At 38.4% G+C, this 22,500-nt stretch overlaps 1 protein-coding gene across 2 annotated transcripts in view; it reads left to right on the top strand.

Moving 5' to 3' along the window:
- The window catches only part of LOC138033638 (angiopoietin-1 receptor-like), an 84,329-nt gene that overhangs the window by 19,637 nt on the left and 42,192 nt on the right, over positions 1 to 22,500 (top strand). Inside the window, exons 2-4 of one of the 2 annotated variants that reach the window (XM_068881428.1) lie at positions 4,239 to 4,355; positions 6,272 to 6,538; positions 14,877 to 15,206. In XM_068881428.1, the coding sequence (XP_068737529.1) occupies positions 4,244 to 4,355; positions 6,272 to 6,538; positions 14,877 to 15,206 (709 nt within the window). In that variant the 5' untranslated portion in view covers positions 4,239 to 4,243. The remainder of the gene's footprint in view (positions 1 to 4,238; positions 4,356 to 6,271; positions 6,539 to 14,876; positions 15,207 to 22,500) is intronic. The other variant, XM_068881429.1, reaches the window with a different exon arrangement.

The raw sequence follows: 22,500 nt of genomic DNA on the forward strand, positions 1-22,500 counted from the left end.
CGTTATGAAAGTTCGTGTTCTGTTTCGCGATATGGGGTGATAGTTCAGAGCACAGATATTCAAATGAATCCTTTGACATCCTGAAGTTCTCTACCCAATCATTATCGCTCCAGCCTTGGCAGGTCTCCTCCCAAAAGGACTGAGACCTGCTTTTACTCCAAACTCAACGTAAACTTGGGGTGCATTGGAATAGTTGCCGCGTCAACAACAATAAAAATACAGATGACACAAGACATCTGCGGCAGAGGTATCGGTAGAGTCATCTCCTGGCAAGCGTTGCGTGACTTTCCACGATTTTTCGGCTTTCTTCTCTCCTTGTTTTCCAAAACAAAAGCGCAATATTTCGCGCATTCGCCATTTTGTTTACATTTGTGGTTGTATGATGTTGTACAATTTTATGTCAATTACAATTACACAAACGCAAGGCTGAGCATGAACACGAGGCTGCATTGTTGTCAGCTCTTGTAGTTCGGTGTGAATGAGTTGATCAGTTAACCATGTTTAATTAAACATGGTTTCGTTAAACATTGTTTAATTAAACATGTTTTTTTGGTGTGAACAGGGTATTAGAAAAGAGCTGATACATGTACATACATTAAAACAGATAATATTTGCAAATGTTTAGACTTAGGCTTGCAATAACTAATAATTGTAAAAATGATTAATTATACATCAAAGTTATGACCTATCAGGAGGTTCAATTTTGTGTCAGTTATGCACTCCTCGATAAACCCCAAACTCCTGCTCTGCTAATTAGTATTCATTAACTTTTGATGAATACAGATGTCTACTGTGTTAAATTTATCGTCTCAGTTATTTCTTTGTTCGTGGGCAGGCGGTATACTGAGAATGCAGCAATCCAATTGGTTGCGGGAGCGGGCAGAATTTCTCTATCTCTTCACCACGGTCATGGTAACCAAGGACTCCAAGTGACGAGTGAAGCTGCAAGTTTGCATTAAGAGCCGTGGTGTTGTTGAACTTTCTGAACAAAAACAATGGATTCTGACGAAATCTATCACAGCGAAAGCACGCACCAGTCAATGTAAACAGCCGCACCCCCCCCCTCCCCCCCTGGGAATCTCAGTAGAGTGCTTGATGGTTGAAGCTTTATTGGAGGAATCTTGAAAAGAGAGGTCAACAGTGGGTACCTTGCTTGAGTGGGCCAGTTGGGAAACACTAGCACACAAGTTGTTTGATCCCGGATAATTTTCTGTAACACCTGTAGAATGCAGCTGAAAGAAGGAAAACAGTGGAGTTTCAGTCAAAGAAATGGTGAACGCATTTGTGAAGGATGCCTCTAGGTCCTGTCAGAATGAACAAAAAACAGGCAGTTGCTCATTCAGCTGAGAAGCAAACAAATCAATCTCTGGCTGAAAATCAAGGGTTTTGAGTGCCCCAGTCAGTATTTCATGGTTTAACATCTGTTCAGTGTCTTGGGAGTGAAAATTCCTGGATTCAACCATGTTGGAGGTCTCAGGAATACGGGATGGTGTAAGCCAAGAGATCCTGTGGGAATTACATTCCTCACTATGAAATGTACCCATGTTATTTATTTGCACAACCACAGAAGTATTGTCAATCATCATTTTGACATGCTTTCTAGATAGGGAGGAGTGAAACGGCTGCAAGCAACTCAAGGAAATAAATGTGATGCTCCCTCTCAGTAGGGAGCCATCTCCCACCTGTTCGCATATCATTCATCACAGCACCCACCCTTAAAGGGATGCATTTCAATATACAGTGATATCTACTGGCAGACTGGAAATAGTATTAAACTACTGTCTAGGTTACATGACCACCAGTTTAATTCAGAGATTCCTTTGTGTGCTATCAAAATTCCCTTTAGCTACTCTGAGAGCGACAACCTTGTCCATTTCTAAATTTCTGTAATTCAAGGTGCTGTACACCTGGCAAACTGGAAAAGTGATGACCAATGACTTTTGCAACATCATGAATGGTCATAGAACATGGGTTTTCAAGAAGACATAGTAAATTAATCTTTATCTTAATTATTGTATGTTGAGTGAGGCTTACTGTCATCAGAGCAGAATCTATGAGAAAGCCAAGAAAAACAAGTTACTTCTGTGGAACTATAACTGATTGTTCTGGGTGTATGACAAGCCCAAGGTCCTCCAGCAAAATGATAGCATCAATGACATTTGCTATGCACTTTTGGTGAGTTTTGCCTTGTCTCAAATTTGGCAGAGGGGGTTCATCATCTCAGTAAAAGGTTTTTGGCAGATACATAAGCCATTGGGGAAAACTGTGTACTTGTAAAGGGTCCCTTTGCAACAAAATTTAAAAAAAATGTATTTTCCTGTTTGGAGGGTGACGATTTTTAGGTGTGTCACCGTTTCAGCTGAAGCAAATTTGTGTTTCTTGAATAAAGTATTCGCTGTGTTTTGTTACTTTCCAAAGGCCTCACTGACGGATGATGGATCATTGTTAGCAACGACGATGATTATAGTAATAGTAACTTTATTGAAGTGTCAAAATACTTAAGCATAAAATACTGATTGGTGACAAAAATATTAACCCTAGGGGTAGGGTTACCCTATCAACTAGGCAGGGTGACCCTCCTAGGTGAAAAATAATATTAAGAATATATATTTGTTAACAATTTTAAAAGGCTATCCACAAACTTTTCTTTGAAACATCCTAATTATAAACTGACTAAAACTGCTATTTAAATGACTTAAACTACTAAGAGAATAATATAAGAACTGCATAAAATGACCCACAGGTCAGGTCATTCATAACTGACGATAAATTCAATTTTCATATACACTCTGAGGGAGTCTGTGCCATTCGGAAGGCCTAAAATATTTGATGGAATGCTTTCCATACGTCATTGTTAAAACGTGGAATTACAAGGTCAGCATTTCTTAAACTATAGTCTCCATCACATTGCTTACATAGACTAGCTATATAAATCGGGCAGATGCCCTGCTTAACTTTGAACATAAGTATAGCTGTGTCCTGAAGTCTACATGTACCATTGTGCAGAGTACAAGCTTTACTAAGAAGAGCTGTGGCCATAATTGAAAGCAACACTAAGCCCTTTCTCTCTTAGTCTCTCTAATTTACGTTTATCTGAAGACCTTATAAAGTGCCATACAAGGGAGCTGTAGGTTAAATGTGGTAAAATACTAGTTTTGAAGAAATGCAACTTGGCCCTTTCGGGAATCAAATGTTTCAATCTACAGAGTACTCCTATTTTTTGACTAGTGTTGGAACATATATATTTATTATGTTCACTAAGCATTAATAATTGCTGTTCTATGTTTACTCCTAAAAGTTTAAGTATTGATGTTTGTTCAATTTGATTCATGCAAGAACCCTATCTCAAAATGAATATATCAGATGCTTGTCTTTGCATTTAACAAGAACTATTAGGAGTAAGGTTTTTCTACGTTGTGGTTTGTCCAACATCATTAAGAATGAAAATTCATGGAGTGTCAAAGTTGTATAAAGAGGTCAGTCTTGAATATTTGAATATCATCTTGAAGATGGGTTTCTGCTGCAGGGATTTTATGCAAATGTGTCAATAGAAGAGCCTGGTGCAAATCTAATCTGATTGCACATTTTCTTAAATAAGACATTGAGATTTATCCCGACACTTTTGAGGCCTGAGACATTGTCCATGATGGGTGGTTTCTCAATCGAAGTTTCCTAATCGAAGATCTTGAATGCGATGGTATAGATCTTGCATTGACCACCTTTGAAATGATATACCAAGCATTGTTCGTTACCGGTATTCGCGGTTTTTGCTCTTTAATTTATTCTTGAGGATGTTACTGACTTTGTGACCAAAGAAAACAGGTTGTAGAGAGACACCAGTTTTTGAACTAGGACTTTTTACTTATCTCCTTGTGTTTTCCGTGGTGTTCTGGTTGATGAAAGAAAGGGAGAACACATGGCCTTGGAAAGGTTGTCGTATCTCGTCTGTTGTGTCACTTAAACAACAAAAATTGTAAAAGCATTGGTGTAATTGGTGATAAGTGCAACTTAAATGAATTGTACACTTTTCATCATTCGATAACTGCCAAGGGTTGAAGTTTAGAGAGATGTCAGTCGACCATGAAAGGTTAATTGTCATGTGCTATAACGTTCTCCGCGCACTTAGTACGTATTTTACGTTGTTGCTTTTGTAGCCCCATGTTCAGAGCCGTTTGTTATTTTGCGCCAATCCCTATTGACTGATCATCATTTCTTTTTTACTGGATTCTCTTTTTTAGGTGAGATGCATAACAGGAGATCAATAGTTGTTATGAGATCAAGTGCTCAATCTGTCTGTCATATATTGATTGGCCTTTTTTACCTGTCTTTTGGGGTAATGGTAGCAAATTCACAAGGTGAGTTTCCTTCTCAATGTTTAATCAATTCAGATTAACGAGTTTTGCAACCGTGGGTAGTCACGCGATCTTTCTTTTTTGCCAGAGCAGATTTAACATGGCATGCGCAAGGATGCGCTCTGGTAAACGTCTCTAGCGAAGTCCAGTCTCTGGTGTTGTAGCTATAGATTTCAGTGTTTATCATCATGATCTTTCATCGTTTTTTATGGAAAACTCGTCGGAATCCGAATGAAAGTAGTGTGTTGTTACTCTCCTCCACTCTTCACATTTTTACTAGCCTGCTACTAGCCTGCTTAGGCATGCGCATTTTTGAGACGCGGACAGCAACCACAAGAGAACATTTCGCGTTTCAGGACAGTGGTGTTTCCCACATTTCTGTACTAATCATCTCTAATGGAGAAAAGATACTTGGCAATGTAAATGTGGTTGTGTAAGGACAAGTTAAAAGGGAATACAGCCCACTTCCTGTTGCCGTCCGCGTCTCAAAAATGCGCACGCTTAAGCTCCCTATTATAAAGCAGGTTTTGGGGCACGAGAGCAATGTGCGGGACACATGGGGAGAAGGGACAAGGAAATTGACGCTTGGTGGCACACTATTGCTCGTTCTCATTATTGCCTTTTAGTTTTGAGGCCTGAAACTCAGAACGACTGAGTCTGCCGTAGAAGCTCCTGCCCCTTCACTTTATTCGCACTTTGTTGCATCTTAGTCACAGATGAATGCACTTCAATACCGTGTGAGGAATTTTTGATATGTTAAGAATTGAGGGAAATATCACGCACCAAAGTCGAAACTCTCATCTCATATTTAATTTGGGTAGAAAAAGTGCCATAAAATCAGTCTCCGAAGACAAACGAAAATTCCCTCACACGGTAATTGGGGTAATACAATCATCTAGTAGAAGTGAAAATTTGGAAGCGAAATCTTAAAACCCGTTGGGACAGGAGGTCCGAGAAATTATAATTTTGGTGTCAAAATAAACCCCTAGAAAATCGAGCTTGAAGATTTCGCGTGCAGTTCACGAGACCTGAACCAGTCAAGCTTGACTTGCCTTTGTTTTAATGTCCCAGTGGGGGAATAATAATTAGTTTGCCGTCCAGCATGGCGGATTTTGTACCCTGTGATCGTTAGTTGCAAAAGGCCTATTGACGTCCAATTGACTGCTGTAACGTCCACAATTTTATTCCAAAAACGTTTGCAGACACAATCTTTGTCGAATGATGTAGAGTGACAGAAATAACGCGAAGTTATATTTCAACATTCTCGCCATCGTTGTTGTCATCCTCTCTTAAAGGGAACCTCCACTTTAACAAAAAATAACTTTAAATGACAGGAAATAACTGTTACAGTCAAGTCAGTCTAACGCATTTTCAAAGAAAGTGTTTGTATCCAAAATAAATAAGTTTTAGAATCGCTTATTTTTGTTTTCAAAGTTTGCGGGCACCGCCATCTTGCATAATTGTGACATCTTACAGTTGTCCTATTAATAATAATAATAGTAATTTATTAGTTGTATAGCCCTATTTACATGTACAGATCAATAGTGCTGGTCTATTGTTATTAGACAAAAGCTCTTTGTGTCAGAACAATAAGGCAACCGCAACACGTCAAAGCTATTCAAGATGGCTGCGCCTGAGAAATTTGAAAGTGAAAGAAGCGATTTTAAAATTTCCTTTCTTGATATAAACACTGTTTTAAAAACAAATTTTGAACAACTTTGTTTGTAAACAAAATTTCTTTCGGTTTAAACTTATTCTGTTGTAAGAGTGGAGGTTCCCTTTAAGGTCCTGTGTGTCACTCTAGATGATGAGATATTGAAATGAGTATCAAACTATGGATTTCTTTTCCGGTTTGTAATGGATAACCTTCGACATCGAGATCTGTGTGGTGGACTGCTTCAATTTTCGTTGTTTTCCAGCAGGTATTTTTAACTTGAGTGCAAGTTTCCTGAATGGCAACACCATTCTGGTTAGTTGGGACTCCACTCTCGAAAACATCATCGGATATGATGTCATTATTCTGAACGATACTGATGAAGTGAGACGCGTAGGAACTGGTAATACCTCGTCATCTGTGGAAATCAAGTCTTTGGATCAATGCAGGAATTACACAGTGAAGGTTGCCGCTAATTCATCAGTGGGGGCTGTTACTAATTACAAATCAGTTGAAGTTGTAACTCGTTGTGGTAAGTTTGTATTTGAATGCAATGAGCTGGATTAGTGTTCCAACATAACTTAGTTGTAGTTAGCTTATTGTTAGTTTAACAGTCATGTAAAGATTGCTATTAATTAATATCATATTTTAGCGGTAGTAGATCATGAGACTCAGAAAATATATACACGGTCTTAAGTTTATGGCAGACTTCACTTTTTTTGATCATATAGTGACACATTTCAACAAATGAAAACCCTTGTCCATCTCAAGGGTTCAAGGTTCATCCTAGTGGTTACAAGCGCATAGCCTGCGAACGCAGACATATTTCCGGCGGTCGTTTGTCTCCCCCGAAAAATAGCGTCTGCGAACTTGAGCTCCTAAACGATTTCTGTGACGTAAAATTCTTAGCCAATCAGAGTTAGGCTCATAAATCTCCAGAACCAACACGCATGAAATACGCAAACTGCTTGTGGGTTGTCCACGTAAACACAAGTCAGATTAATGGTGGACAATACGGAGGTCCTTGTGATTCAAAAAGGTTGTGAGGTTTTCGGTATCAAAAAGTTAAGTAGGATGCGATCAAGTATGTGCGGCCAAGAAGAAACACAATGTTTTCGTCAATTTACCTACGCGATTTGGGAACTCCTCACCTTATGTATCCTTGCTTGTGGTGTTTTCGTCTGTGCGGTTCTCTTCTGATAAAAATATTGGGATTGTGATTTACCCATTACCAATTCTTTTCGGATTGTTTTACTAGAATATTCTGCAGTAAGATGTCCTTTGGTCTCCTTTTCTCTATTTCTGGAAAACACAATGCCTTTAAGTTAGCGCCTTCAGTTTCCGCTTTAGGGAGCAGTGTTGATGTAAACATTTATACATTTTAGCTCCCACCGAAACTTCCAACGGTTTCTTTAAGGACGTTCGCACTAATAATTATTGTTTGTGCGCAACTTTACTGTGCAAGTTAAACACAACTAAAATATGTCACGAATGAAGGGGTAGTTTCTAAAGAAACTGTGGTGTTGCGTCAGTGGGGATGTATTATACAAAAATTTGGTTTTATCAACGGAGTTGATGATGTAAATTGGCCACCTTACAGAGATTCTAAAAGCTGACGTTTCGAGCATTAGCCCTACAGTGTATGTCACGCATTACTTCGAGCATTTGCAAAAACTGTGGACAACAAGTCTTGCACAGCGTTGGATCAGAGAAGATTGTGATCAGTCAAAATTGATTTAAAACTACTGCACGACTGATATTCCCGTTGTTTTATCAGTCGTGCACTAGTCTACTTGACTTTCATAAATATTTTTCAAGCATTAGTTAAAATAACATGGCGACAAAAACGCCTGGGAAAAAATTCCAGTCCGGCCAAAGAATGGCACATTTATTTCCGAATCATCATTAAACGTTAAAGAGAAGTGAGCGGGACAGTGGAAAAGCTCTTGAAAAGGTGGCTGAAAGTTTGGAAAACTGGAGGACGAGCGGTTGCGTAAATTAAATGGGGCTGTTTTTTTTTTTAATGTTTTTATTACACTACGAACTTAAGTTCAAAATGAATGCATGTTTTTGAAGTTCTTTTCCTTTATTTTCGTCCTCGCCCACTTGAATAGTGCGGACCTGCATGGAAACAACCAGCAATTAAAGTTCACAAAAACCACACTCCAGAAGATGAGCGTGGCGGCGATGGAGAGATACTATAAAAATACTAACCAAATGAAGATGAAGCCTGCTTACAACTTCGTTGCTATGCTTGAGAAAGTGTTTGTTGGGGGGTGGGGGTGGGGGGTAAAAACCTTTCATCCTTCAATGATCAATCCTCTCTTGGGTTCCAGTCCTTCCCCGACAGGTCATGCAAAAACGTGACAAACGAAATTTTCCAAGAGCTTTGCAAAATCACATCGATTTTACTCGTTTAGATTATCGGTGATCTCTCTTTTTTTAATCATGAATCACTTTCTTTCCTTGTGCCATGGAATTCCGGTAGTGATTTCAACGGATAGAGCCAGGATAGAACTCACAAAAACACCCATCGAGGATAAACTCTACTGTTTACAACATCCCTAGCGGCATGCAATTATCTAAAAATCCCACTCCTAAAAACTTACGCATGGAAACCTTCACTCTAACGACGTTTTGTGGTGTTGGTGTTGCAAAAACAAGCGCTAGGATCGGTGAAGGGCTAAGAATCCTCAGCGCAATTGGGCTAATGCATATTCCGGGGCTTACAACGGCGCTCGGGGCCATTTTTAACGGTTGCCTTTCTATAGACGTTTACTACTGCAAAATAATTCGAGCAAGCGTCACCAAAACTGCTTTAGTCTTAAATCGATTTCTGAACTCGAAGAGTAAAGTCAGGGTCAGACTGTCTTTTAATTTATTTCTCAAGCTCTTCCACTTTATATACGTCATTCTTGCATCGTATCAGTCGATAATAGCATTTCGTGCAGCATATAGCCCACATAAATCGGCTAAAAGTATCAAAGAGGAGATGTCCAAAACAATCAGCTCAAGTTCAAAGATTCTATTTTGCGGTGGAGAGAAACGACCGCCGAAAATAAGTCTGCGTTCGCAGGCCAAAATGCGCATGACCTATGCCGCAAACTGCTGGCCGCATTTAACTGACTGAAAACTTCAACAGTATCGTAAATAGAAGATAGAAATGGTACAACCATTTCTCTCTCTTGTCTACGAAAATTTGCACTTCATAGGAGTCTTGTTCGACGACTTGTTCTTGTTAATTTGGACAGATTTTCGAATGAATTGTACGAGAAGAATCCTGAAAGTCGCAGCCTTGGTTTGGGATCGGTTTGGAAATGATGCATTGCGAAATTGAATGGGCTGAATGATTTTGAGAAGCTTTCCACCCAGCTCTTGCTTTCATTTTCTAGTGTATTCAGAAAAGTTATAATTTTTTCAACACTATTTGAATCAGGGAGTTCACAAAACCCAAAACGCTCGCAGATTAATTCATGTGCTGCTCCACCTACATTCCCTTGCAGAGGTTAATCACAGTTAAGTGATAACCTTACTCACACAGCTGTGAATCATTTCTTCACCAAAAATCCAGTTCATTTATATACCATTTTTATGTATTATTCTCAGTCATGGATTTACTAGGGATGTAAGAAGCTTAAGGCTTACATGTACGTATGTCCGAGTTCTACTTTGAATGCGACCCAGATTTTGTAACCTTACAAATGAGGGATCTTCAGAGAAGCCGAATACCATATCAATTCTAGGTTTATCCCCCTCGAATGCGTACTTGAGCAGATAACACGATAAGGCGATAAGACATGAGTAAGTCTTAAATTGACTTGAGTTTATATCGCACTTATGGCCTACTTAGCCCCAGTATGAACTCGCCTTTAAGAGATCCGAAATCTTTGCTGACATTGTTGTTTACATTTTTGTACATTGATTTCGTAATGACCAAACTTCATTGATCCACTTATAAGTTCCTGGGTGTTTATTCTTCAACTTGGCTTTTTCGGCTGGGTTTCCTTTAAGGAAGACAAATGTCCTTAGTGTTTGATAGCATGAACTATCTGTCCCCTTATAACAGGTGAATTTTGGTGTTCGCACATGGGGATTTGTTCACCCTACTGATGTAAATATCAATCGCGTTGTTAAGATTCTCCTTAATTTTAATGTCATCAATCTTACCAGTTTTGGAGTCTAAACAGGAGTCGACGGGATAAACAAATTGCTATGGTTGAGAGAAAGGCTTCCATTCTGCAACTCCACTCTGTTGAACTTCCTTGTGTGACGGCCCTTTATCATGCCCTCCATCCACTCTAACGCAAACCTTACTCTTTCTCTCTCCGGTAATGTTGAAAAATGCTGGCTCCACACCTCTGAACATGTCTCAATCACATTCAAATCATGTGCATGTTGTGTGGGATTTTTCTGATGAAGTGGGATAGCCTGAACAATGCTGGCACATATCTCTGCTGTTGTCCCTGTGCTGGAAAAGTTGTATGATGTCGTTTGAAGTGTGGACGGGTATTTGTTCACATAGTCTGTCTTGGTGGTCAGTGGGACACTATCTTGTATGCACAATGTTGCTTTCTTGTCGTGGGTGTTTAAGGTATCTAACCGAAACCCAGCCTGGTCATCTCGATTTATATTGATGATATCTGTGCCGTCTTTGAGCATCAAGGGCCCTGTAGAGGGCAGATGACCAATGCTTATCTGGATTATATTGTATTGTAAAGCCTTTTCGGGCTTGCAAGACCTTTATACCCATTGGCAGACAACCGTCTTTTGTTCCTTGCAACACAAAGTTGCACCACAGTTCCATATCCAAACTTCCTCTGGTAAACTCGTTCCAGGTGCTCTTTTATTCTACTGAAAGTTGCTTTTTTTCAACTTTCCGATTTCCATCAAATGTAAGAATCCCAGTTCTTCTCCAGCTGTCAGCTCCTACTCCAGCACTCTTTACTTAATTCTCAATGGTGGAAGCAATATCTGGGCACTCTTTGAAAATTTTGCCCACATTTTTCCCTCTCTTTCGTCTCAGATATCTAGCCTCTGCTATCCTCTGGGCTGCCTTTCATCTTGCATTTGTTTTTAACTGCTTTACCTTTTGGGAGATAATGTCTCGTGCTTCAGGTTGTATGGGATCATGAATGCTTCCCCAATCTGCACCATGACTTTCTTCAGTTTCAGACCCAATGGCATCATCATCCACATCTGACTGGTTTCCTTGTAGTCTTTCTGGAAGAAGATATGCCTGTCCGCTCTGTTCCATAATAGACTCCTCCTTTTCATTCAACTTAAGCAATTGCATTTGGCCACTAAAGTCTAAGAGAATCTGATCTATGGCAGCTTTGGTGTGTCAACAACTTCAACAAAAAGAAACCAGGTAAGTTGACAGGCTCTAAGTAGGTCCATTCAGTTCATGAGAATTTTGATACACTGATCCTGTATCGGTTATTTGCTTGTTGAGAGGAAACTGATGAGTTATGTCAATCACCACTCAATCACTATTTGGGCCTTTCACTGGGTCATCCTCTTGTGACTCCCTATTATTTCCTCCTTCCTCATTTTCTGTATCAGTTTCACTTTCTTCATCTACATCACTATTATCAGTGTCAACTTGAATACCAAATGATGATAGTACTGCTTTTTCTTGAATACTTGCAATGGTGTCTACCGCTTCCCTGATTTCTCTTGCTTCCCGCAAAGCATTTTCTACTCTTTCCTTTCTTCTCTGTATATCTTCAAAACCATAGATGCTTCTTAACTTTATATTGCTTTGCCCAGATGCTGCAGCAACAGCATAGGTAATCCTCTCCCTCTCTGCAACTGACTCGGCAGCTGCTGAAATTCTTTAATAGACATTACACTTTATTGACAAGCTCTTTGCAACTTATGTCTAATTCACTGCGCAGTCTTGACAAGAGGCTTCGAGCTAACTCTAAACAAGGAAAACTGCATGGTTATTTTTCTCTTTTATTCTGATAGCAGCGAGAGGCATTTGAAGAAGTTTTCTTTTGGCATCTGTCAACATAATCAGCAATTCGTTTTGCAACTGTTAACAATCCAGTACACAATTTGCAAGGTTGGATATGTCCTGCAATGCATATTTTTTCCTTTGTGGAAACGTAACTCTCTAAAGTAAATCCTTCTAATGCAGAAATTTCAGTAAAATCATCAACTTTAACAAAGTTAGAAAAAATTTTAAAACTGTTTAACAACATAGCTTCACTGTCAGGCCCCCTCAACACATCCTGTTGACTATTGTTTGCACTCTGTTCAGCCACCTTTGAGACAAACAAAATGAGCTATCTTTTAAAAGACAATCAGTCACGTCATCTTCAAATCTAGACCAATTTTGGTAAGAAGATATTTTCCTTACTACAGTACAATTAGAGTCCAAGCATGGGAGCAAATAAAACAAAATACCCATCAGTAATACAGTCATGTGAAAATATTAATCATCCTTCCGTGAAATAAAAATGGATGCTACAATAAGTTATTGCTTGCTTTACAGAGGCATGGGCATTATTTCCTCAAAGAACCATAAAATTACTGAACCAGACCACCATTGATAAAAATATACTTAAAAGGATCACTGACCTTTACTTTAAGGCCAATTAAGCTCTATTTTGCCATTGTTTATCACAAGTGTTGATTGATTTGCTGAACAAAATATAAATACAAAAGCACAAACACTACTATTACAATGGCTCAATTTCAGTTTCCGGCATATGTAATGTATTCTGTTTCATTGGCAGATGCTTGATAAGCCTTTTTCTACTTTACCAACTTCATGAAAGTGTGGAAGGGTGCAAATCGTGAAGGAAGAATAACAGATTTTCTAAACCAATCTATTTACAGCTGGAGTAGAGAAAAATGTTTAAGCTCTGTTTGGTATGAAAGATGTCAGTAAATTTGATTACCTGTGGTTGTTGATGTCTCACATAGTGTAGGTTGAATAGCTGGGACATGGCTTGATGGCTGTATATATCAGCAAACAAGGTTAATTTACAATTATAATTTACACTTTACCAATTTATATAGCGTGTATTTAAATATGCTGATCAATAGCGCTTTACAATTACATGTAACATGTGAACAGTAAGCTCGGACGTCAGCATACAAATTAATTAGTTTTTGTCACACAATAGAAGTGGTACCACAATTATGAAAAATTCATGTCTACGTTATATATTTGACTTGTAATTTCCCCTATCTCCTATTCAATGACCGGTAAGTCTTAAAGAAAACATGGTTGTCAGAAAGGTGATGGGGAATGGGGGGTGGAGTATAGATGGAAAGGTTAAGGGAAGAATTTGTCCAACTTTCCCAAAAAGGGGTAAGTGTCTCAACCTTTTTGTCACTCCCCTGATTGTTGAATTTTATCCATATAGGTTTAGAAGGTATTGACTCGGTGATAATGCAATTCGTCCGATAGAGGGGCCTGAAGCTATCACTGTTTTCCGTATTTTGTAAATAATAATAAAAAAATAAAAAAAAAAAAAAGTTTTCTGTATTTTTGGTGCACCGACTCATTACAGGGTAAATAGATGCATGTTAGAGTGCAGCATCGTACAAGAACTATTTTTTGCCAAATTTTTTATCTTTCCCGAGGGTAAAAAGTAAAATTCCAAATATCATTTAAGTCAGTGCGCCTTAATAAATTATTTTTGCATTGGAAACGGGAGAGCACATTGATCAAATGTGTCTTCCTCGTAATTTTTATTCCTCCATTTTTCATTCCCACTGTTTTGTTAAAGACAATCTCCAGTACTACTGAATAAAGCCCGTAGTTGCTTACGCCTGCTTTAAACACACTTTAATGAACACAAGACATTTTAAAACTGAGTTTCCATCAAAATAATGACGTTCATGCATTGAAGGATGAAAACTACTTCCAGGGTTATTTTAGTTCAGGTAAACGACTGGGAGTTCCCTATGCGCTAAGAGCCTTGACATTGTGGAGTTAGAGAAATGACAACGCCAAAAAGCGGTTATTGACCAAGCTTGTTCGGTCAAGATGGCTGGACATTAGCCAAGTTTTTTTTTTTGCGTGTTTATGTTGGTCTCGGTCCATAAACACGCAAAAAAATAACGAGGCCAATATCCAACCATCTTGACTGAACAAGCTTGATCAATAAAGGTATTGTTATATGGGATGAAACACCGTAAAGTGATCTTTGATCTTAAGGGACCAAGCCAGAAATCCCGAGCGGGTAAGGTAGGTCCATCTAGCTAGCTTGCTCGCTCGGGAAGCCAATCACAGCGCGGGATTTGGTTCATCTTGTCCGCTTACGGGACTAGGCATATAATAATAATGGTTAAAAGAAGAGAAATGATAGTGCTGCACGTGTGGGCTGCATTGTTTTGTACACTTCTTTCCCGTACTCGTCAAAACAACGACTCGAAGTGACCAGTTTCAGGTTAAACGTTCTGTTAGACAATGTGGACATACCACAGTAAATTTTCATTCTGTCTTTTTACTACAAATTCCATCCATACCAAGTTAGTCATAAGATACTTCGCCCATATTCTACAAGGTAAACAAGAGGGAATAATCACAAATTATAGGTGGTTTTCACGTTACGTCATCGCCGCCGTGTTAGTAGACGAAAACAAAAGATCTCTCATTAGCTCCTTTTGTTCGTCCACCAGCAATTGTACATTGCAGCATTGTTATCTGTGTCTCTAGAGATTGGTTGCAAACCACCTATTTAAGAAAGCTCATTTTGAAGTGACCTTTTTGTCGCCGTGGCTGACGTTGTTTCATAAACTCCCTATTTATAATTTAAATCCCGTTAGGTCTAAATAAAGAGAACATTCTTACTTGGTGGCCATAGGTTTGTTAGGATTTCTCTTGATTGATGCATTTTTTAAAATTTCAGTTCCTCCTTCCATTCAGAATCTACCGCAGTCAATTTATGTTGAACCACGACAGGAAGCTGTGTGTCCATGTAAATACAGTGGATTCCCCACACCCACGGTGTATTGGACAGTTCCTAAACACGAGAAAATCAATATTACACTAGCAAGTTCACAGGCATTCGTTATTGTGGATGGCGATGAGTTCTTTGATTACTCGTTGACCGTAAATCCTAATGGTTCCTTGATCATTTCACAAGTTCATGGATCTCTCAGTGGACAAACATATCAGTGTACAGCGATTAACCGTTTAGGAATGGCTGTCGGTTATGTTAAATTGATTGTGACCAAAGGTAGGTGTCGCTTAACTTCTTTACCTTTAGTATTTTATCAAACTATGGTGCCTTGAGTCTAATAAAATCTTTTATCAAGAAGCTTTCAATGACGTAAGTGGTTTTCAGAAAGGGCGTAAGGAGAACTGCTCCTAAGCCAGATGTCATACACTTGCAGTCCATTTTCATGACAAAGAAATACCGGAGAACCCGGAGAAAAACTCTCCAATCAGGTTGAGATGGACAGGAACTCAGCCCCCTGACATTCGATTAGGGAACGACAACGTCAACAGCAAGAAGAACGTCAAAAATTTACATATTAGGGACTTTAAGAGCAGTTCTCTGAGAAAGTCAATCAAAATCGGAAATGAAAATTTTCTGTGTGGATGTAGGTTGTCTGGAAGAATGAACGGAAACAGCCGTATTAGAAACAGCTGACGTATCGTTGTCATGGTAACTCCATTGATCATGACACCCTTCGAAGGAGGAATTTTACTATCAAATAGGTAACATATATGTGTCCCCTTCTAGGGCAGATGTGAGGCAATTCTAATGAGATTCTACCAGACAGTAGGGCTATGCTTCGTATTCCCAAAGGATGCTGTGAAAATACTTTGACTTCTACGAACAAGGAGAAAACACTTGCTGTATTATGTTACCTATCGGCCATTTTGAAAAACAGCAAAAGTGAACACAGCTTTTTTCCCATTTTCTTGCGAAGTGTTCTTTTCCTGGTCACCAAATTTGTAGCAGAGCTACAGTCCCGGACAAAATTGTTGAAACACTTTACAATTTCTTGCCCTCCCACAATGTTGTTTTGGCAATTGGGCTCAGAAACGCGCGTTAAAACAACATTGTGAGGGGAGAGTGAACTGCGAAAGCTTCAGATCTGTATAGTCGTGTACTGTTCCAACGAATTTTGTCACAGACTGTATTTGTGAGGAATTTAAACTATTTATAGAACGTGCTGACAGGGTCATAAGTGAGACAACTTTACAGTCGCCTTCATAACCGGTACAATAGTGCTGTTTAACGTTTTTATTCGTAACTGAGTTTGATGTACAGTGTTCGAATTTCATTTGTTATATATCCACAATGATAAAATAAGCGAAATTGTTTAGATTTAGCTAAGAAGAGAGTCATGATCTGAAATATGGTTTTTCTTGCTGCCATTGATAGCGTGACAAGGGCACGAGCGTATTTGTTTTATCTCGCATTCAAAGGTTTTCTCTTCGTAAAGTAGCTAAAACGCGCTACATTTTTCCTAAAAGCGATTGGAGATTAATCAGTGACGATTTTCCTGGAAAGAAAAGCACATACAAAGGTTTAACAGTTAAGAGAAAACCTATCCAGCCATTGTTTAACAGAGGACGCCCATGGAAGGTATGTTATAGAAGGCAAGGGAGGCGGGGTTTCTACAATTGCTGTATCTGTGAGAAAAGTTCGTCCCTTTCCAGCTTCTAAAGGATATTACTGCCTACAATCAACAAAAAAGGACTTTCGACTTCTTGGATGTGCTAAAAAGATTAAGATTTGCGCTAAAAATGAGATGACAAAATACTGAATATATATGGTGGACGAAGGATATTGCCTTTTACCTTGATGTAGCTTCCTTCAGGAGGTCGTATAAAATACTAACTGATGCGGTATTTTACATAAAATGACGATGTATCGCCAACTGTCAAATATTATTACGGCTTAAAATTAGTTTGCACATATATGTATTACCCGGCCCAATGTTACGCGAGTACAACTTCGTAAGACCCGGGAAATTTAAAAGAATACTTTTTATGTTAGTACACTTTTTATTTTATAACTCTTGGACAATTTCTGTCGGTGAGAGACATGGAAATACAGGAAACACAAGTTATAGTTATGAAAAACACTAATTTTGCACAAGGATAGAAACTTATGACACGTGATGTAAAAGCTTGTTTACTTTAGTTCATTGCGTGAGCAACTTTGTACCAAAATGGTGACACGCAGTTTGAAAACGTTACTGTATTGGACGGTTTCTACTGACCGTTTTTTCATAACAACTCCATTGTAGGCTAATTTGATATCGCTTAACAAATTTTCAAGTCGAATTTCGCTAGACAAAACCAACAAGAGAAGAAAACAACGACATTTTGTTAGTGTGCACGAGTCACCACTGTATTAATTAAATTTAGCAGGATCCTTTTTCTCAGTGCATTGACAACGTCACCATGCACATTTGCCTCAAAAATGGCTATTTTCTCTACTATAGTGTCCAAAACAATCGATTCACCTTCTGTGTTCACTGCCCTTTCTGACTGTTTTATCGTCGTGGTTCAATTGTGCATATTTCTCACCGAAAAAGCTTTCTTAAAAATGGTGACTCGTTGGTGACTCGTTGAATTACAGATGCACGCTAATTAACTTTGTGAGAAGATCAAGGCCGAATAAAACGGGAGCATGGGGAAATACACTGTTGTTCTTTTCCGGGAATTTGTGCCGCATGAAATGAATGAAAAGACTTTCGACCAGCGAACGCGCATCTAACAAAGGTGAACTCTTCCTTGCTGGTGCAAAATATTGGAGAATCGGGTTAAAAGTCATTATTAAATTTTCAACCTCGGATAATGCATTTCGCGTGCTCTGATTGGTTCACTCAATCTCGGTTATCAGCTCATATACCTTGGTTTGACCTTATATGGTAAATGATTGCGTTAAGCGTTGCTAAACTAAAAATGTTTTCGCCGGAATGCGAAATTACTCGTTGAATAAAGCCAAAAAGGAGAAAAAAAACTTTTTTTGTGGAAAGTTTGGATGAATTCCGACGTTTAGAAGTACGCGAAAACTGACAAGAAATGTTTTTGTGATGAGCCTGCGTCTGTCTGACAACAAGGTATTACACAACATCGCATCAGTTCTCATCAAGTTTTTCCGATTTCGCTCGGATTTTCTCGCTTTTTCCGCTCGTATTGCGTACTTCCAAATTTTTGGAGTTTAAGGAATTTAATAAAACAATTATTCCATTCGCGCTTGTTGGATATGAGACTGGTTATAGCCAACTCGGCGCTACGCGCCTCGTTGGCTATTTACCATCTCATATCCAACGCGCGCTCATGGAATAATTGTTAAATATCCCGTGCGGAATGTTATTTGAGTGTAGGTAAATGAACTTTGTGACCTTCCACAAGAAGTGAAAAATCGTGCCGTGCGTTAATTTAGGGACACCAACGAACGTCATTTGAGAGAATCACTTCATCGCTGTCAGTACTTACAGTATCAACCAAGGCGATCGTGGTCGTACCAGAATTACCAAACGGTTGGAAAACAGAGTTGAGAGGAGTTATAAAGTGTTTTGCCGCAACCAGCAACCCCAGTTACCAAGATATTACGATATTTTCCTTCACGCAATAAAACTCGAACGGCCTCTTCAAATTCATCCTGGTTAAGGTCGTTCCTAAGAAGAACATGCTCAGCCACAGTCAACCTTCTATGAAAAGGCTTTCTTTTTTGAACGAGAAACAACCAACCAAATTCAAACCAACCAGAACATGATGTATGTTTCCATTTCTTGTCGAATTTATCACAAATATGGCGCAACATCTCACTCTAGGCCGCTATAAATCAAGGGTTTCCTTCTCCTAAAATGTAGCATATTTCCCGCCAATTCTTTTCATAACTGAAATTCCTCAAAAATACAGTCCCGGACAAAATTGTTGAAACACTTTACAATTTCTTGCCCTCCCACAATGTTGTTTTGGCAATTGGGCTCAGAAACGCGCGTTAAAACAACATTGTGAGGGGAGAGTGAGCTGCGAAAGCTTCAGATCTGTATAGTCGTGTACTGTTCCAACGAATTTTGTCACAGACTGTAGTACAGTTATCATAGTCCTTGAATATTGGAAAACAAGTTTTGGGAAAATTATAGTTTGGGCATAGGTGATAAACAAATTTGATGCAAGTTAGAAATATTTGGAAAATTAACCAAGTTCAGAGTTACATTGTTTCGCTCCAAAATGGTTTAGAGAGAGTGTTTAAGGTCCGACAGTATTTTAACTATCCTATCGGTAAAGTGCCATTGATTTATGACGTGTTAGATCCATTAAGTTTGATAATTGAACGGTTAGTTTTGATAATTGAACAGTTTATAGTGTTGGTCGAGAAGCCTTGAGGTTTGTCACGCGTGGACTGCGAACATGGAACGGCAGACTCTCAACCGGAAGCATGGGTTTCCTGCCTTAGAATGGAAGGAGAATTAAACAATCTCATATGAAGAACAATTACTATTCCTTATGGCAACAACAACAGCGCAATTGTTATTCACAAGAGAATTTCACTTGGCATGTGAATTGTTTCATTTATTTACCTGCACAACAAAGAATCACGGATTTCTTCCCGGTTTTTGCATAGTTCATAATTAGGTTTGCAAGTGATTTGTGATACCCTGTCAATTCACTTAGTTTTACAATGCTTCCTCTGCATTCCCGGACCTCCTCTTTCAAGTTTGAAAACCAACAACTTTCCATTTAATACGTTATGTAGTCTCAAGCGAGCTGAGCCATTATATTTGAGCATATATGCAAACTAGATTTTTTTATAAACTTTGACATTGCTATTCTACTTCTGGCAGCATGCCTGGAGACAGAACCCTCCCCTTTGGGGCAAAAAGGATTTAATAATAATAATAAGAAGAATAATAAGAATAACTTGTACATGGTGTGCATTCATGTCTGTTATTCTATTTCAAACGAATTAATAGCAATATAAAGGCAACAATTAGTAAAGCCACAATCAATGTATAACTAAACTAATCCTGTTACACTTTTATCCCGACAGTGATTTCATCATATTTATTTAATTTTTTCTTTATCATTTATTACTTTAAGCTTTACTATTTTAATGTTATATCGGCGTTGGTGGGTTGGAGATAGAGATGTAAACATCTGGTCAGCAGTCTGTCCCCACTCATTTTCTCGGCTGTTCAACGACATATTACAAATTGCCGTCTCGATCTTCATCAAATACTTTATCTGGGATTGTCATTAGGCATGCGTTTGTTTGGCATGGTGAACGTGGTACATTCATGTAACTCGCTGGATAAACTTTTCGGAAGAGACTGCAAATTTCATGACTGTCTCAAGCTTTCAGTCTTGTCAATAGTGTTCAGTTAAGTCAACTGGATGCGGATAAATTCATCATTACCTGTGGTTTTACTTTTCTTGAGGTGATGTAGGATGGAAGAGAATGTTAATTCGTCTTGGCTGCAAGGGAAATCCATCGATTTGGTCACGAAAAAGAGCTAAAGTGTTAAAAATTGCAAGGAATGACGCGATATGACGCGAATTAAGAATTTGACCGCTTGCTTTATAACATTTTGAGAGCAAAATAATTAAATGTAAGATTAACTTAATTAATGGGTTGCCAAACCCAGTCGGATTTCCCAGGTGCACACAGGAGAACATTTCATCAACCTATAATGGCGTCGAAAGTCATTGTAACGCGCATGACGTTTTAGTGCATCTTTAAACACAGTATACCCTTATGGAGTTCAAGAATAAAACGTCAATTGGATAAATTAGACAGGTGGTGAAAAATGAATATCTGGAATCATAAGCGAGGAGTAATGGACTTCGACAACAACTATCGCCCGTCATTCCGAAATCAAAGTGAGCTGTATTTCAAATATTTTACCAAGTGTGCTGTTGTGTAGAACACTGAAACCAAAAGGAATTGAACACCTTAAGTGTATCTGATCTCTGTTCTCTGCACAGTCTTCAGGTAAAAAAAATTATTGGAAATGTGACAGCCAAGAGTTTTTTGAAAGGAAGATTGCCTTTAATAGCAAATATGTTGTCTGTTTCAAAAAATATTTTGCTGGAGAAGATGGCCTTTATGAATTCATCATGCTTTGTACTATGCGAACTTAACTGGATAGTTATTATGGCAATAGTAAAGCATTTTCGTGTCAAAATGAGGTTAGCGTCTTTCTGTTGTGTTAACTTAATTAAATATACCATGCCTCGTGAGTTTGTATTTATTGTCTCCCTTAAACTTGATTTTCACTCTCAAAATTACCTCCAGAACCTACTTTTTGCGTAGAATAAGCTTTCAAAATGATGTTCTTGCCTTCTGTGGTGATACTTGACGATTCGGGAGCATTTTGAGAAAAAATTTTTGAATCGAGTCACACACGCAACTTGATCGCCCGAACTTGCCTGATTATGCATAACATCCTCTTGGCCTTTTGACATCCCATTGAAAAACTCATAAAATATTCACAGAGCGGTCGATTTCTCTGAAATTTGAAAGGGGATTGCTAATGAATAGAGAAAAATTTTCACAACAACTAAAAATTCCTGTGTTAAGCATAAGAATTCAACGAAGAGGTAAATGCGACTAAATTTGTTTGCATGCATTGCTATTTTTGTGTTTTGATCATTGTGCAAATTTTGACAGAGAATTTTAAATTATGAAAAAATATCTAGGGATAGATCATTGAAAAATCTTTATTTTTAGCGGATATTTGAACATAAAAGATACAATGCTTTGGCGAGAAATAGTATTTTTGTTAATATTTGAAAGAAGAAAAATTTCTCGGGAATCGGGACGCGGTGAAAATGAATTAACAAATTTGCATACGTGCGTTGAAATGTGATACGCGAGGAGACAGGAATATTATTTCTCTGACAAAAGATTTTGTCATTGTAATGTAAAATGACGTTTATTTGGGAAGGCAACAATATTTCTTTAACTTCCTGGTTAATCCTATTTATTGCTACAACTTACTAGTACGAAGATTGTTTTCATGAAAGTCACGCTTTTTGCGAATTTTGAGTGTCGTGAAATTACATCATTTGCGTGACAATATATCCCTTTACTCTAACACAAAAACATTAAGAGTAATAAACTTCATATTTATTAACCATTTCTTCTACTTTTGGGCTTGTCAGCATTGTGATTTGCGATAATTCGCAGGTCTGTTTTTGTATCTCATAGATGTTCAAATTTTCAATTACATGGCCGCTCAACCTCGTGATTGTGTAAATAGTTCACCCTGAAGTCAAAATAGATACCACAGTTAAATATTACAACAAAATTAAAAAATAGGCACACAATGTGTGCGTGTGTCACGGCAGAACTCTCTTTCGGCTCGTATGTGTTATCGTAATTAATATTAAGGTTAACGTGATGTCCCAAGTGGTGTTCGGCATTACTACAGGGAATTTGTTAACTGGTCACGAGTTTCCTTTTTCTGGCGTGTGAGTGTTGAGATAGCTCGTAACAGTTTATCCCTTTTCTTATGAGGTGCATTTTGGGGAAAGACTTGGCGAATCAAGATACG

This window comes from Montipora capricornis, chromosome 14 (genome assembly GCF_036669925.1).
Source record: "Montipora capricornis isolate CH-2021 chromosome 14, ASM3666992v2, whole genome shotgun sequence".
Lineage (NCBI taxonomy): Eukaryota > Metazoa > Cnidaria > Anthozoa > Scleractinia > Acroporidae > Montipora > Montipora capricornis.